Source organism: Taeniopygia guttata, chromosome 15 (genome assembly GCF_048771995.1).
Source record: "Taeniopygia guttata chromosome 15, bTaeGut7.mat, whole genome shotgun sequence".
NCBI classification, from domain to species: Eukaryota; Metazoa; Chordata; class Aves; order Passeriformes; family Estrildidae; genus Taeniopygia; species Taeniopygia guttata.
In genome coordinates, this window is record NC_133040.1 from 10,560,998 (window position 1) to 10,579,291 (window position 18,294).

The 18,294-nt window shown below is 43.3% G+C and overlaps 1 protein-coding gene across 1 annotated transcript; it reads left to right on the plus strand.

Moving 5' to 3' along the window:
- Positions 1–503: 503 nt before the first annotated feature.
- On the plus strand, positions 504–14,419 carry PPP1CC (protein phosphatase 1 catalytic subunit gamma; the record flags this gene model as incomplete). The annotated part of the gene is given in 7 exon segments (NM_001245224.1): positions 504–645; positions 9,472–9,603; positions 10,629–10,859; positions 11,981–12,085; positions 13,040–13,263; positions 13,647–13,781; positions 14,210–14,419. Coding segments are annotated over 7 exon segments (972 nt in total). The 3' UTR covers positions 14,300–14,419.
- Positions 14,420–18,294: the final 3,875 nt, after the last annotated feature.

The window sequence follows — 18,294 nt, forward strand, 5'->3', positions numbered from 1 at the left end:
CCACAAGGTGCAGACCTTTCTCCACAGAAAAGGTGATTAGACATTGGAACGGGCTGCACAGGGACGTGGCAGAGTCCCTGTCCCTCAAGAAACGACTGAATCTTACACTCGGTGCCATGCTCTAGGTGACATAACGCTGTTCAGTTATAGGCTGGACTCGACGATCTCGCAGCTCTTTTCCATCCTAATGAATTCTGACATCCTGCGACCGCCACCACTGGTTCCGCCGCCCTGAGACTGTCGCGACACCGGGAGGCGGCACCGCCGCACTACTTCGTCCCGGGAGCGGTAGCATCCCGTAAGCAGGGCCGCATCACCCCGCCCGCGCTTCCCGCCCGGCCTATAAAGGGTTTCCGACGGGCCGCGTCGCGCTCGTAGTATCCGTGCGCCAGGCGAGCCCGCTGAGGGGACGGCGGCCATTTTGTTCAGTGCTGGCTCTGTGCTGAGGAGGCGGGGGGGGGGGGCAGAGAGAGCGAGGGAAGGCGCAGAGCAGGAAAAGGGCAAAAACGAGACAGAACGAGGAGCGGAGTCGGGCCGGCCAAGCCTCGAGCGGAGCGGCGGGGAGGGCTCCGCCCGGCCGCTGAGAGGCGATGGCGGATATCGACAAGCTCAACATCGACAGCATCATCCAACGGCTGCTGGAGGGTGAGGGTCGGGGACGGCGCGGTTGGGGGGGAGGGCGATGCGCCCGGCGGGGTCTGAGGGGGTACTAAAATGGAGGGGCGAGAGGCGCTTTGTCTGCCTGGGGTCGCCGCCTCCCCGCCTGGCTCGCCCCAACTTTCCCCTCAGCCCGTGTGGGTTTTCCGAGGCGTTTCTGCCTTTTGATCCCCCGGTGCACTGCTGGGACCAGCCGGCTGCCCCCTTCTCCCCCCCTGGGGTTCTAAGGGGATGCTTAATCTAGTCCTGTGTTCGAATGAGGGGGATGCTTAATCTAGTAGTATTTTGTAGGTAGGGCTTTTAAAAAGCCTGGGGTGTTCTCTTGCCTTTCACGCATACACATGGGATCAGTGCATGGCTGGGTAGTGGCGGGGCTCTGGAAATAAGACTCAGCTTGTTTAAAGAGTGTTGAGGCAGCTTTTCAGCAAGTCGGGAGGAGACTGCCGTGGGTTTCAGTGTATGCTGGCTTTAGCTTTGATTAGCTGCTTGCATTAAAGCTGCCACAGGATTTTGGCTCTTAATTCGTAACATATGGTGGGATTTTAGGTGTGAATAGAGGGTTGGGGTTTGGTGTTTCAGACAGTCTGAAAAAGGGCTTATTGTCTGCTGTTGTTGTGCTTTGGGATGAAAAGAGTTGCCTGGGAGTTTGTAAATCAAAGGAAAACCTGGAAGTTGCAGGGGGTGTCTCCAGCATCATCCCTTCACTTGCAGGGATCACCGCTGGGCTGGGATCGACTGATTTTGGGGCAAAAGACTGAGAAGCTGCCAGTGACAAATTCTCTTCCAGGCATCAAGGAAAAGCATAATTATTCAGAGAAAGAAGCTAGGCTGATCCAGCCTCACTTCACGTGTGCCAGGGCAGCATCTCATCTGGACTTACTCTTGAAAAGCTTGGTCAAGGATTTAACTTTTTACCATTTGGCACAAAGCTGAGATGGTGCTGAGAAAAATGATGAAGAAATGTCTTTTCTTGCACACTTTACTTCTTACAGGATTTTGCTTGTGTAATGCTTAGATAGCAAAAGGTCAGGCAGAGAGAGGAACAGAAATTCTACTCTAGAAAATTGGAGCTAAAAAATCCTGTAGATGAATTATGGGATTACTGAATAAGTAAAAGTAAATGGGGTTTTTCCTCTGATCCGGTTTGGGTTTTGCCTGTTACCAATTTAAACTGCCCTGGTTTCAATTATTTAAAGACTTCCCTTCATAAACTTAGACCAGGATTTTCCTGAAAATCCAGTAATACGACTTGTAAATGTCAGGTCTCGTATGTCATATGTTTGGTGACATATTAATACATGCTCAGTTGAATTGCACTCATTAGTTATAGTTCTTACTGTTTTCCCTTAGTGTAACTAATGCAATATTTCCAAAGTGTAAAGCTTAATTTCTAAAAGCATGGATTAGACCTTTCCTAGAAAGAAATGCAAGTGATTTCTCTGTTTAAAGTTTCAAAAGGTAGTAAGATGTACTATGTCAATGTGTTCTGCTCTTGCTCAGTTTATATCAACATTAGATGGTTGGAGCAGATAAGAGTTCATGAATCAGGCTTCAAAAGGTTTACTGACATATTTTATGAGGTGCTTCATGCAATTGCAGATGTTACCTGAGGTTGCATCAGCTGCCAGAACTGAAATTAATTTTTTTCCCTTTATTAATACTGCAGCTGGGATTTTGGATTCCTTGAGGCCATGATTGTCTTTCAGTATTTAAAACAATTACTGGTGTTAGTAACCTATGCTAGTGCTTTATTTGTTGATTATTAAATGTCTTCGCCAGACAGAGAGTAATGACTGACCTTTGTGAGTGTCATTTTTATACTTCTTTTTCCTAAAACATGGCTGCATTTCAGCACACACTGCATTTTAGATTTAGATCAAAGAAATTATTGGTTTTCAGTGCAGTTCTGGTAGAAAAAGTGCATAATGTTAGTTACACAAAGTGTGGTGTGCCCATGAGCTCTGTGTCAATACCCCTTCAGACAAGGCTGCCCACAGATTAAAATCGTACTCGGGCATAAAAACACTGCAAAATCTGCTTTAATAATCAGCTCACAAACTGAATTGCCCAAATCCTTGTGCAAGCTGTAATTTTAGAGCAATTTGGTATTTCATTACAGCTCTCTTTAAACTTTAAATACTTACACATTTTTATAGCAGTTAACTTTAGCTGATTTTGGTACTAAAATTTAAAGAGTATGAGCAGGGGGCTTAGCCCTTTCTAAAGGTAACAAACTCCAGCACTAATGAAATACTGGAAATCAGTGGGCAGGTACAGTTAGGTATTTGTTTTATCATGGTCCTTAGCATTGCCCTGTTGGAAGAAGCAGTGAATTGAGTCTAATGGTTGAGGTAAAGTGAAGGGTGAATAATAAATTATTCTTGCTTTTGCCCTTAATACAGGGAATTAATAATGTATTTGTGAGGGATTTTAGTTGCTTTCTATCCTGACTCCTCTGCTCAGCTGACATTATTCCTACTTTTCCCCCAAATAGTGATGTTCTCCCACCCACATTAGGCTATTTAGGTGAAATTATTAGCTTGTTCTTTAAAAGACCTGAAAATATATGCTTCTCATTCTAAGGTAAATAACTGAAGAATGTTCCTTGCTCCAATTGTTCATAGTACAGAACCATTTGGCATTGAGATGTCACAAAAAAAAACATTTTTCAGTAGCATTGTTCTCAACCTTGGAAAGCCATTCAGGGAAAACATTGAAAACACTGATTTTTTTTTTTTAATTTTTTTTTTTTTTCTGTAACTGAATTTGTATTTTTTTCCTTTCTTTACTGATGAGGGTTGTGTCCTGCTAGGAGAAATTTCCTGAGTACAGCTTGTCTGACTTTGCCAGGTCTGGTAACTGTAATGTTCACAAGCGTGAGACTTGCAAAGTGTAGTAAGTAACAGTATCCTGCACTCAGTATTGAAATGTTTTTAAGTATCCTTGATATTGGGTAAAGGCTCAAATATTGATGGAACTAATTCACCTTCCTGAGGAATAAGAGGGGTCAAACATGAGAGCAAATTTTGCCTCTTCTAGCAGGGGGTACTGAAGGCAGCAACTGCAGCTGTTTGTGCTGAGTCAAAAATTAAAAATACCAGCAGACAAAAAGATGCTAAAAAACTCCTTGTAAGATAAAAAAATCAGTGGCACCTGTGTGGTCTTGGGAAGGGTTCCAGGAAATGGCAGAATTCCTGCTTGCCTCAGTGAAGAATGAGTGACAAATCCTGAGGCTCCCTGAGTGTGAGCGTGGCTTCCTTTCTGTGTCATGTCAGATTGGCTTCCTATAACTTGAGCCCCTTATCCATTTCCTTCATCTCGTGTGCTGGCAGCTTTTGCAGATAAGTAGGGTCTGGTTTGAAGCTCACAGTCACCTATTTAGAAAACGGGGTTGAAGAGTATTAGTCTTACCATGGTAACAGTAAATAATGGGTAAAATAACAATTTCAGCATACCTGAGTGACCCAAGTTGGAATGTGTTTCTGCAGATCTCCCGTGTGCTGCATCCTCTGCAGGCACTGTTAAGGGAGAATTAAATAATGAATGGAGGCTACTTTGGATAAAGCCACATGAGACTACAGTGGTGGTAGCCATTCTGAAAACTGAAATCCTGGCTAGTGCACTAAAATCTGCAAAAAGACTCTTGAATCCTTAAACATTTCTGTTTATACACCCACAGATTTCTATTCCCAGTAAAGCCTGTTGTAGAGATGTCAAGGAGATATTCTCTCTTAATTTGCTTTAAATGGGGAAAGATTATCATCTACTTATTAAAAATAGTTAAGCTAAAGAGCATGGATAAGATTTTGTTCACCACAGAGATGTTTTCTCACAAATGCAGTCCTACAATTTTTTTCTAACCTTTCTAAGTACAGTATTAATTGGGTCTGTAGGGTTGCTTGCCCTTTAGCTGCATATACTGGGGTAAGAGTGATTCTCAGAGATGTTAATCTGAAATGTCACATTTACTCATGGGTGAGTTGGGATGCTGTGATGAAGTTTCTCATAGACAAGCAACACTTTTTGACCTCAAACCTTATCATTCTCCCTAGTTTGTGTAGCTTGATGTTAATTGTTTCCTGCTGTGGTGCAGCAGTTGCTAAGAATAGGAAATAGAAACTCAATTCCAAAGACCAGCATTAGATTCTTATCAATGCCATGGATTCAAATAAGTCTGTGAAATTCTTTGCCTGTTGCCCAGTCAGAGAAGTGGAGGAATTTGTTCCCTCTGTTTGTGAGCAGTGTGAGTACCTGTTGCTCCTCACCTGTCTGCAGTGTGGAAGTACCTTACAAGGTGAAAAACTTGTAATCATGCAGAACCTTCCATTTGATAACACTGCTGTGAACTTTGGACGTACTAGAAAGCAGATGAGAACTTTTCAAAGCCTTGTGCACTGAGGAGATGCTTTTCCATTTCAGTTTTGAATTTGAAGAGATCTGATCAAAGCTGGTAGTGCCTGCAGTAAAGTAAAACCTTTTTTACATCAACCACTTTCAAGTTATTTATTCCCTTTGTGCCTGTGGTGCAAAACTGACTGTGAAACTGTCATTGGGAACTGCTAAAAACTAGATTAAAACCAACCTGCAGTATTTTTGGAAATGTCACTATGATTGCAGACATCTTAACATAAAATATGGTGAAACTGAGAGACTTGTTTAATAAGCCAGAAAAATGAACTGACCTGTAGATAGACTATTTTTCTTAAAACATTTTCTGTAGGAGAACTTGATTCTCACACTTCAGTTGACAGTATTTCAGCTGCTTCTTGTAATGCAATACTGAATGGAAATGAGATGTTTGGATCACTGCAATTTCTGGCATTTTTGAACTTCCTGCTATTTTTGACTACTTCTCCAAGTATCTGTCCCTTTCATATTAACCTTGACTGACGTAAAGGACTGTGTGGCACCAAAGCAAGGATTGGAGAATGCTGGGGGTGGGTTGGGATGTAGGAGTCTGTTGTACTCTGCATGCATATGGTCTCAGACTGTTGTAGATTCTGGATCCCCCCAGCTCCTGACCCATTTATCCCTCCGAGGGAAATGTAGGATAAATTCTCAATGTCAGGCAGTGTTCTGACTCCTGGCAGCTGCACCTTGTACTTGCTGTTTGCTTGCTCCAGAATGACTGGGTGCCTCAAGTTCTTGCTTTTCTTCTATTCCTTCCTTTCCCCCTCTGCTGGGCACCTGTCATACTGCTCTGTTTATAGTACACTCATTTTAGAGTTGGTATCTTGTTTCCATCAGTTTCTCCCTGTCTTGGAAGTCAAAGATAATTTTAATAGTGGACCCTGTGTTCAGAGCAGTGCTTTTGCAAAGATCATCTGGGCTGCTGGGAAGGATTTTTTTTCTGTAGTTGTTTCCATCAAGTGGTGAGGCTTTTTTTTTTCACAACTTCTCATATTTGTACAGTAAGAAAGATTTTACCTGTTAGAAGACTGCCCAGACTGGACACTAAAATTGAGGCTCTAGAGAAATAATTTCTAAGAACAGGAGCATCTCTGCCTAAAGAGGGTGGGAATATTTTGCTGTCTGGAAATGCTGCAGCAGTGTGTTCAGGCACAAATAAAATATCATTTGAAATGGGCTGAATTTTTTCCCCAAATGATTAATCTTTAGCTTGTTCCACTGTCAGTTCCAGGATGTCATTTCTGAGAGGTTATTTTTTATGCATTGAAAGGGCAAATGTGCCTGTACAGTACTATTGAGCTGCTCTTTTGACTTCATGACCAAGCTGTCAATTAGTATTATATTGTCTGATCTCCACAAGCTGCCTTGTTTTGGTCCAAAGCAGAGAAACAAACTGTCAACACAACATATTTTTCATAGTGTTCTATTTTTGTCTTTCTTAGAAGGACTAAGTAACTGGAAGACCCAGAGAAACCTTTTAAAAAGTCATTAAGACTGAATATCCTGCATTTCTGTGCCAACTCTTTCATTGTGGATGAGAAAACCCTTGCACTAAAAATAAAGATTCCTCAAACCAAGATGCACTTCTGTATTTTTGATTCTTCTGAAGCCAAACACACTTTTGTTTTCCCAGCTTTTCAGGACATACAGGTTAATGTCACAAGAAATTGAACACACTTGTCTCCTCTGTGCAGGTTCCGTGTTGGACAAAGCATTGAAAATGTCACTGGCAGGCAGAGCTGAACCAAATTTTCTTGTTCTTTCATCCGTGGCATCTGTCCTAGGGAGTTTGGGAAGTGCAGCAAAGCATCATCTCATTTTGTTGAGGTTTTCTACAGGCAGGTGACTAAAACTGTATGAGGATTATACCAGTTCAATAAAAATGTATTGGAAAAATCCTAGAAAACCTGTGTCTGAAACAGTGCTCAGATCTTCATTTAATCTTGAGCAAAAATGAGTGCACATGCTTTATTCATCAGCTTTAGTGACTCAGTGCATTGCATAGTCTTTATAATATTTTGTTCTTTTTAATTTATGGATGTGAAGTACAGGGTATGGTTTTAGCAATTTCTAAGAAGACCAAATCATGGCAAATTAGATTTTTGGCTTCACAGAAAACTAAATACAAGTATTTCATATTATCTCAAAAAAAAAAAAAAAAAAAAAGGTGAATTGTAAAATCTATGATTAAGTGACCTTCAGTTTTATATTTACAATTCAGCCAGTTTATCACTTAATTGTAAAAATTTCTGTTGTCTATTGCTTCTGGATATTTGGCATTTTGAGTAACTTGCTTGTTGCTCAACAGTCTTTGGAAAATTACTGTATGGATGAAAAAATCAGTGCATGGATGAAAAGCCTCATTCGTGATAAACTGCTGTGACAAAGATTTAACTTCCATTTACATGCTTCATTACTTCTGAGATTTTAATGAAAGACATGAAATGCAGTGGTAATTCCAGTGTTGGCATGTAATGTCAGTGGTGAGTGATAACACGTGGGCAGTGAGGAACAGAGGAGCAGGTAGAGCCTGAAAGAGAACACTGTTAAAGGCGTGACTTTTGACCTATAGTTATGTCACTGTGAGCGTTCATTGTCATCTGAGCTGGAGTTTCGTTTTGGAGGTCGTTTGGGGAAAGGTGGTGTGGCTTAGGGCACTACCAGTGGCTCTGCAGGGCAGAACCTGCGGGGGTCTCTGGCAGTCAGCGTGCAGGGAAGGATTGCTGTGGCAGCAGCACTGTGAGTGCTGGCAGAGATCGCATCCAATGTCACGGATTTCATGGCTGTTACACAGTCATTATCTTATTCAAGTGCACACTCGCTGAGCAGTGTTTTCTGTGCTTGATCAGAGGCCTGTGGAAAAGTCAGGAGCTTCTGTGCTAGTGAGAAATTAGAACACAACTGTTTTTTGTTCTTGCTGTTCTTAAAACTTGCCTCGAGCACCCCCAGCCTTTCCCACTGCAGTTCTCACTTGGCTCTACAGAGCGCAGGGCCCACAGTGATGGCAGAGATTTGAGTCATCTGGAGCTTTCAGATTTTGCACTCAGAGGTGAAACAGTAGCGAAGGAATTACACCGAAGTGCCAGCTAGCTACTAAGTTATTCAGGACTTCAGGAAGATAATACTGCATAGTTTTTTGTGTTTGAAAGGATTCAGGCTTATTGCTTGCTTTTTTTGCAGTTAAAGACCAGACTTTTTTGGATAAGGGCATAGATTCTTCAGTCTCAATGCCATAGAGTTGCTCACAGTAAGTCACCTAACCTGGCAGCCTTAGCAGTGGGGGCATTTTGTTTCTGGAGGTGCTGGCAGAGTATTTCCAGCCCGTCTGAGAGTCGGGTTCTTGGTGGTTTGGCTTTGCTGCAGCTGAACCAGTGGGTTACATTGTGGAAGATGACTGCTGCTCTTACTCTTTTTTTTTTTTTTTTCCTTCAGCCTTATCACTATTCTATGTTGTCACTGGTTTTGACACCAAATAAAAATATAGGCTTCTCCAGTAATGGCATACTCATCCAGTCTTAACCCTTATAAATGCTGTTTTGTGTAATTTGGGCTGTAGTTACAGCACGGCTGCTGTAGAAATGTCCTTTTATTTATGGGCAACAGAAATACAAGTATGGGGCTTGTTCAGGTCAGGCCGATGTCCTTATCCAGAGCAGGAAGGAAAGCTTTAATGGATGTTAAAGGAACAAACTGTCCTGAATTGTTGCAGTGGGGGAGACTGAAGTAGTGATGGAAGGGTGTGAAGGATGGGAGTTGGGAGGGGGAAGTGCTTTGGGGCTGGGAGATTGGTCTCCTGCTGGCTTGTCTCTTACCCTGCTCAAAGGCAGTAATGATGGCAGCTGCTTTGTCATCATGATCCAAAACTATTTCCTTACTGTTAGTCCTTACCTTCCAGTCATGTGTGGATTTTTCTTCCTTGTTTTCCAGCTTCAGTGTAAAACGGGGTAGTGCAATATTTACTGATGCTGTGGTCTTGTTTAGGTTGGGCGAGGTGATTTGCTGATTTAGGGAAACTTGCACATTTGTTGGTGATTGTGTGGCAGACCGCCTTTGCTCAAATTAGACAGCTTCCAGAGAACAAGCACATAACTGCTTCACTAAAAAATAACATGTAAATAGTCACATTGTCCAAGATGGGGTTTGTAACTACATAGAACTAAACTGATGCTATTTAAAATGTGACATTTTTAACAGGAGAAGTGTTGAGCCATGAATTCTGTTAAATGAAATAAAATGCAACTGGAACAGAACACACTCCCCTTTCCCTGGCACTGCCATTTCACCCCAGCACACCAGTCCTACCTGGTACCCTCTCATTCAGTGCTGCTCTGGCATTTAGTCAGACTTAAAATAACACCAGGGATGTTGCTGCTTTTGATAACTATTTCTGACTCCTCTTGGCAGTGCGAGGATCAAAACCAGGCAAAAACGTACAACTTCAAGAGAATGAAATTAGAGGACTGTGCTTGAAATCCAGAGAAATCTTCCTGAGTCAGCCTATTCTACTAGAACTTGAAGCTCCACTGAAAATCTGTGGTGAGTGCTGTGAGTTTTGGTTTCATCTTGGGGGAGGTGTCAGGTAAATGCAGACAGTAAGCAGAGAAAGTGCCAGATGCTATTTTCACTTACTAACAGTGAAATTAATAAATAATCATAGCAAAAGGCAAAATAAAACCCTGCTGGATATATAGGGTAGAGGAGTGGAGAGGGAGGTAATATGTGGGTATTATTTTGGGACCAAAATAATTCAAACCCAAAAAGCGACTGGTCCAGTTTCACCAGGTTGGGGGAGAGATTCACATGAAGTTTTGGAAAGAAGTTATCAAATAAATGATGTTTGGCCCAATTGTGACTGAACAAGGGGAAACAGTGAGGAACCCCAGTATTTAATGTGCTGCCATGCAAAGCTGAGCAGTGTTTTGACAGTATTTTAAAATCCAGCTGGAAGGTGTTTTTTTTTGGTACTGTTTCTTGGAATTACGTTCTAGTTTGGTTTCACCGTATTGCATACAGCAGTGCTCATTTTGCACACATGTATATGTCTACTTGTGCTAAAAGAATGAAGAATGTCAACATAAAAGCCTCAATAAATGCAATTTTGAAAGCTTCCAGCACATAGTTTTTTATCCTACTGAAAAACAGATGACTTACTTCAGTTTGAAGTAGCTCATTCCATATTTATTATATTGGTAGTCTAAAATGACAATTTAGTGTTCTGGTTGTCAGAAACAAGCCCATGATTTAAACTAAAGGCAGAAATACCAATTTCATTTTTGATGCAGTTTCCCTGCTAGAATTTGAATTACTGGGTATTTCCAGAAAATACAGTTGGTTTCTTGGAATCTTGATTTTGTCTTATACATGCAAATATTTTTGTGTAGCTACCATTGCATAGATGTCAAAATGTGATAATTTTAGATAACTTAACTGCTATTTTAAGTATGTTATCTAACTGCAAGCTTTTTTTCTTTCTGAAACATCTTTGATTTGTACTTTCTCTAGAATCAGTCAAAGAATGTAGTGAAGGGTCACTTAACTGTCGTGTCTGAATCTCCTTGCAGGTGACATCCATGGACAATACTATGACTTGCTCCGACTCTTTGAATATGGGGGTTTTCCACCAGAGAGCAACTACCTGTTCCTTGGTGATTATGTTGACAGAGGAAAACAATCTTTAGAAACAATTTGTCTTCTATTGGCCTACAAAATTAAATACCCAGAGAATTTTTTCCTCCTCCGAGGGAACCACGAATGTGCCAGCATCAATAGAATTTATGGGTTTTATGATGAATGTAAGTACCAGGCATGTGTGCCTCTACTGGGGACAGCACAGTGGCAGTGTTGAATGGCTCCTTCCTCACTGGAAATGCCCTCTGTGCTCTTTAGAGGGGTTCTTGGCCTGTTTTAGAGAGGGGAGTCTGTCCTTCCCCTGGCCTTCTTGGAGTCTGATGCTCATGCTACAAAGCAGCAACCAAGTGGGTAATATTATTTGTTGGCTGCTGTGTTGACTAACAATTCTCACTGGTAAAACTCAGAAGGGCATTGAATGAGAGATGGAGAATTTAATTTGATGTGCAGTACAGAGGTTCACTTCTGTTTCATTCATCTGATGATGATATGTACAGATTGTGTGATGGGGGCTGTATGTAGACCTTACCCAAACACAACAAGTAATTTTGTTGTGAAGTAGAAGCCAATGTTCTTGTTTCAAAGGATGTGATTTAATCCAGATAATGTAGAGATGATATTAAATTAATTGTGCACTGAAGCATGTTAGAACTGTGTGGTGGGACACACTTGGCTTGCAGATGATGACAAGATGTGCGCTCCATGTCTTGTTCTCCTCCTGTGAGGAAACAAAGATGTGTGGTATTTCAGAGTTGTCTCCTCAGAGATTAATCATAGGCTTAGTCATATATCAGAAATATGTTCAGGGTTCATATCTGGGAGAGTCCCTTTGAAATTCATAAAACTGTGGCAGTTTTGTTTTTCAGTCCTGTTTCATTTTTCAGTCCTGTTTATTTGCCGAAAGTGAGTTTATGTGGTAAGACAGAATTTTAAAGAAAATCTGCTTTTCAAGAGTTGCTGTCTTCCCCTGAAAGAAATGGCAAATGGCAAGATTTTCTGCAATAGATCAAATTCTCCAAGGGACAATTTGCCAAAGCAGAGTTGAGACTGGAGAGCCTGATTGCCAACTGTTGAACAGACTTATGGTGTCCTTGAAGCTGTGCCACACTGAGAGGCCTTTGCCACTGTCTTTAAACAATTAAATAAGTCAGAAAATATCAATTATATATAGGTTCTAATGCTGACTTTTTGCAAGTCTTAGTAAAATTCAGGCATCTATGTTAGGTTGGTTGTGTTTGTGTTAGAAAAGCACATTGACTGGGTTTTTCTCCCCAATATCCTCTAGGTAAGCGAAGATACAATATTAAGCTGTGGAAAACCTTCACAGACTGTTTTAACTGTTTACCAATTGCAGCTATTGTGGATGAGAAAATATTCTGCTGTCACGGGGGTGAGTAGCAGTTCCTTAGATGACGTTTGAGGAACTGGAAAACTCGGTCATGGCAGTTTCATGTTTACATTGCTGAACTCTCAAAACTTAGGGATTTTTCTCTGCCTTGGCTCATGTGTGAGGAAGGGTTGGGCTCAATGAGTGTCAGTTTTGTGAATCATGGAGCCGGTTCAGACATGATGATCTGCTCTTCCTTTTCCACCGAAGGCACCTTTAATAGCCTGTCCTTTGAAGCAGAGTTCTTGTAGGGGTTTTTTAGACTTAGATGACCAGGAGTTTGATGTCTGTCCTGAAAACATCTGCTTTCACAGAACCAGAGTGGTTTGGGTTGGAAGGCACCCTTGAGGATCAGTCAGTAGAATTCCCCTATCATGGGCAGGGACTCCTGTCTCTAGGTCAGGTTGCTCCAAGCCCTGTATGATCTGATGGGTTTAATTTGTAGAGATTGATTTATGCCACATGATGCAGCTTTTTCTGGTCATAAAGTACAGATTGCACCTTAAACATGTACTTTATGACCAGAAACTGAGTCATTAGAGTTGCCCAGGGACTCTCATCAGTGGAAAATGGTACGAGATTGGTTTGATATTTTATTTCATCTTGCTGATCATCACAGTGAGCATTCCCTGTGATTCTGGGTGTTCATGCCTTTTTTATTTAACATCTCTTTTATCAGACACTTACATAATATTAGTGAGATTATTGTAATCCTGTAAAATGTGGAAATGGCCTTGCTTTATCCTGCTTCCAGTAAATCTAGAAAGTGACTTCTGTACCAAACACTTTAGAACAAATGCTGGATTTATAAACTGTCAGTGAATGTCGCCATTGAGCTACGTAAAATGGCAGCGGTGAATCACTTTGAATCCAAGTTATTTTTGTCCTGGATGAATGTCAATGCTGCAGAGCAAAGCTGGACTAAGCTGGGGCCTGCCTGTGTCTTCCCTGTAACAGGTTTGTCACCAGACCTGCAGTCAATGGAGCAGATCAGACGAATCATGCGCCCCACGGATGTACCGGATCAAGGTCTCCTGTGTGATCTCCTGTGGTCTGACCCTGACAAGGATGTCTTGGGCTGGGGTGAAAATGACAGAGGAGTGTCCTTCACTTTTGGTGCTGAAGTGGTTGCTAAGTTTCTCCATAAACATGATTTGGATCTCATATGTCGAGCTCATCAGGTATTTTCATTTTGTACATCAAACCATAGAATAATTTAGGTTTGGGGGACCTGAGGTGGCCATCTGGCCCAGGCCAGGCCAGGCCTGTGTCAGCCCAAGGTGCTGAGGGCCTTGTCCAGCCAAGTTGTAAATATGTGTGAGATTCTCTGAATGTATCCCAGTGTTTAACAGCACTTATAAGGAACGTTTTCATATAAACTCTGACTCTCTTGAACAAAAGTTTTCTCAATGTTAATGGACTCTGTTGCTGAGCTGGCTCTTGTGATGCTCCTGTTTAAATGTAAAAGTTTTAAACTCATGCTTGTTAAACATAGCCAGGTTTTCAGCTGCTGCCTCTGGAAAAGTTGCTGCCCAGAGTAACATCTTTGCTTTTGTCTCTAAAGGTGGTTGAAGATGGATATGAATTTTTTGCAAAAAGACAGTTGGTAACTCTCTTTTCTGCCCCAAATTACTGTGGAGAATTTGATAACGCGGGTGCCATGATGAGCGTGGATGAAACACTAATGTGCTCTTTCCAGGTACAGTGTCTGAAGATTTCTCCCTTCTATTTAGTGAGGTTGTACATTAAATTTGTGCTATTTTGAATCCATGTTTTACTTTAAATAACAGTAAGACTTGTTTCAAATAGATCTTTACAGCTGTCACATGTAGGCAGGGCAGTGCACTCACATCTTCAAAAACATGATAACCCTGTGCTGGTGTGAGTAGGGGAACTGTTTTGTCTGGAATTAAATCACCCAGGCAAAGCAGTTGGCTGTCAGCTGCTCCCACTGCTGTGGGCTCTGGAGCAGCTGATCCCACGGCCCAGCCTAGCTCAGAGCAGGAAACACTCTGATTTCCTGGCACATTGAGACTTGTCCAGAACCATGCAGTGCCTTTGCCAGTGAATTACTGCTTGACTGGAAGACAGCAAAAACTTTTTGCTAAATGACCCTTCTCTTTTCAGATCTTGAAACCTGCAGAGAAGAAGAAGCCCAATTCCAGCAGACCTGTAACACCTCCCAGGGGCATGATCACAAAACAAGCCAAGAAATAGTCACTTTGGCACTGCCTTGTTGGGACTTGTATCATAGTCTATATCCTCCATTTTTAAACCTATCATGTGTGCTGTTCAGCTTGCTCAAAATAGATAATGTGTTTGTGGTTTTCCTTTCCATTTGATGAATGGCATTTGCTGGTTGTAACAGCGAATGAAAGACTTTCCTCCCTCCCAGGAAAAGAGTGTGAAAGTCCCCCTGTGTCAGTGTTCCAGCTGCACACTCCACAGCATCTCCCCACCAGCCAGGTAACCGCGGGGCTGGCGGGACCATACCATGAATAGTGTAAATCTTGTTCTTTAGGATCTGAAGAGGGCACTCGTGTGCTGTGAGAGTAGAGATTGTTCCTGTCAGCGATTACATACTGTTTATACAAACCACTGTGAACTTTTTTTATGTTCAATTTTGTTTTAAAGGGATTGCTTTTCATTTAATGTCTTGTCATGTACACGTTAGTTTTATTGCTGCCGACATTAGGAATAACCTTCAACCTTGCCAGCACCACTGGTAGGATGTATATTTAATTCAGACACACATCCCTCTCCGTATACTTCAAATGACAAAGCCATTATTTTAAGTGTTTGTGTCTCCTTCCTGAAGCCAAAGTTCGCTTAGAAACCCGTTTGTACACAACCCCCCTGCCAAGTTGGCCGGGCTTCCCATCCACGCCTTCCTCTCGGAGAGAAAAGGAAGTGCTGGCTGGAAATAGCAAACAGAAAGGCTTGTCCATGCTCAAAGTGAACACGTTTTTGTACAGTTTCCGTGTGTTCAGTCAAGCAGATCCCAGTGCTGAGACAGCAGTCCCGGGCAGTGACACAAATGGCTCTGGGAGTGATGGAAATGGCTCTGGATCTGCTGGAAGGGGTTTGTGCATTTCAGCATAAAGACTTTGTTCTACAAAAAAACCTAGAAACTCGCTTGAAAAGCCAACCAGAGGTGTTGATCTTGATCACCGGTTTATATAAATCTCTCACAGAACCTTGTTTTTTAGAAACTGTTGATCTTTTTTGAACAGATGACAGTGTACAATATCATGTAGTGAAAATCACTTATTAAATGAAGAAATTGTTAAATCTTCTCAGTGTCAGTTTATCACAACATATACACTACTGCTCTCCAAGGGCCTGACGTAGAGAAATAAATTGTTCTGGAAACCCACAGATTCTTGGTTTGGATTTGTCTGAGCTGCAAGAGGTGATTTTGAACAGCAGTGTTGGGTTTAACTCTGGGTCTGGAGCCTCAGGCAGAGGCTCTCCCAGCCAAGGGGGTGCAGCTCCTGCAGCACCGCACATGGGGCCGCTGGTCCTGAGCTGGTGTTCGCTACAGCCCTGCTCAGGACTGGGCAGCAGCACACAGGCACAGGAGGGCAAGTTCAGCTCGGCTCCTGTTCATTGTTCCGTGCACTGAGGGGTTGGCCTTGAGTGCAAGTGCTGCTTTGAGAGGGCTGGAGCTGAGACCAGACTCATTTCCTCTGGTGTTTAATTAGAGAACTAAATTTCTGGTGGAATGGGGAACCTGAGTCCATTTTATCACTGCTGGCTGTTGGGACAGGAGGCTCTGTGGGGATGGATCAGGTGTGTGCCAGCTCCAGGCACTCAGCTCTGGGCCTCCACAGGACCAGCCCGGGGTCCTTCACTGCCGTGTGGAAAATGCTGTGGGTGTTCAGCACTCAGAGGAGGCAGCTGGTTCTTACCCTGTCCCTGCTGTAGGGCAGCTGCAGTGCTGCTGCATCTGCTGAGGAAGAAGCTTGTCACTGCAATGCCCGGCTCTGTCCCGTGGTGTCCCACTGAATTCCCCTCTCCCTCTGCAGTGAGTGGCACTCGCTTGCCACAAATGCATTTTCTGAGTGCTCTGCAGGCATTGACTTTATTTTTTCAATATATTTCTCTGAATCAAAGAGCCATTTTCCTACTCTGAAGACATTTTTCCCTTCCCTCTACAGCTGATTAATCAAAAACCTCTAACTACCTCTGCTGAACTTGCTAGATCAGATGTCACAGAGCACCTGGTAAGGCTCTCTCACCCAAACTTACTTTCACCCTTTGAATCGCATTTGAGGTTTCCTTTATAGCTCTATAATTTTTCTCCCTCCCTGTCCAACACCCTGCATATCTGTTATTGCTGTTGTGGGTGACAGCACACGTGGAACCGGTTGGGATGTGCCTGCTCTGGCAGAGACACTGCCACCCCTCCTCGCCAGCCGTGCTGCCTCTGGCTGTGCCACACCTTTGTCCTCCGTGGCTTGTTTTTTTTCTCTCCCAAACAGTTTCAGTGACACAGGTGCCTATTTGGGACTGTGTTCTCTGCCTGGCTGCATTCCCAGAGGTTGGGTCACTCCTCAGGTCCCTGGGGTGGTGGGGGGTGAATCCTAGGGAAGAGAAGGGGCTGCTCAACAGCTGATCAACAGCTCAGGCACATTTTATGTCCATTTGTTGGGGTTGGGTTGTTTTATCAGTGGAGGAGAACAGGAGTAGTAGATGCTGATTGCTGATTGTTTTTCCACAGCGATGCTTGTAGGAATATCTGGCTGACACATGGAATGGCTGGAGCAGCTGTGAGCCTCCCAAGACCTGTGTCCCCACAGCCCAACACCAATTCCTGCTGGCCCAGAGCTCTGTGAATGGTGCGAAGAATAGATTGGGGTAGGGAGGGGCACTGGGCTGTGCCAGAGGTCTCCACAACAGGTAGCAGGAAATTGTGGTAAATGCAAATTCTCTTCAATCCCTGTTGTGTGCCCTGGAAAGAGTGGTGAGATCTGAGGCACTTGTGTGTTCGCTGCCCCTCACTTCGCTTGGTGTTTCTCTGGTTTCTCCAAGGTGAAGTCTGTTCTTGCCACCCCTCTGGGGAAAGGCTGGTTTTCCACACAGGTAATTTTTGCCTGTTCCTGCTTTGCTTTAGATGTGTCATGGCTGTTGTTGTGTTCAGCTCCAAGTCAGGCTGACTTCAACGACAGCACATCAATTTTCCTTGGAACATCAGGACCTGGTCCCCAGCAGAACTCAGGCCACAGGGGAGCATGGGGATATTATGTACATGCCCCTCCTGGTGGGGGTTTTTTCTCATTAAACCCCACAGTCCTCACCCAAAAGGGGCTGGATCCGATGAGCTCCCAGGTGCAGATCTTCCCCCAATTACCTAATTGCTGTTTACGGGACTCAGCTGAATTCAAAATGCCCAAATTAACTGGAAACCCCCAGGCTAAACCTCCCTGCCATGGGTCCAGGGCTGTGCCTTTGCTGTCCACTCCTGAGCTGTGTAAGTCGCTGTTTTGGGGTGACGGTTGAGGGATTTGGAGCTCCATGTCAATTGTGCTCATTCCCCATTGCCCTGGGATGGAGAACAGGAATGTGTGCTTGGGGATGAGGTGCTAGAAAATGTTTTGGTTGCAGGAAAAGATTTAAGCACTCTCTAGGAGGACATCCTTTCAAAGAAAGAAATACCTTTGGGTTTTAGAATTGAAGAACTGGAGAGATGTTTGTTCCTTGGAGAAAATTAGGAATATTTCCAGTTTGTCCCAGCAGAGGTGCCACAGAGATGGGTCCCAGGGGCTTTTCACTGTTGAATTTTTCTGAGGAATTCCCAAACCAACTTGTGTTTGAGAGATGGTGGGGAAACCCTAAATAATGAAAAGACCTCTGACAAAACACGAGCTTATAAATGGAGGCAGATTAATCCAGGCCCGATTCCTGGATTTTACAGCCCACATTATCTCTGTACCTCCACCAACTTCATGGGACTAATCTGTCTCCGTGCTCAGCAGCTCTCTCTGGGATCGGCAGAGTCACAACTTAATTTCGTGACTCTCCTGGATCTTTGCTAGTTGTTTTGTGCGATGGCGAAAAAAGTTTAAAAACAATGAAAAAGAAAAAACTTTTTAACTCCATCCGGCCTGTCGTGTTTCGGCAGCTCCCGCGGACGGACGAACTGTAGGCAGCCTGGGGAAAAAAGGCTGCGGAAATGGGAACTGTCGGAGCGGGGATGGAAGGGGGCCTGG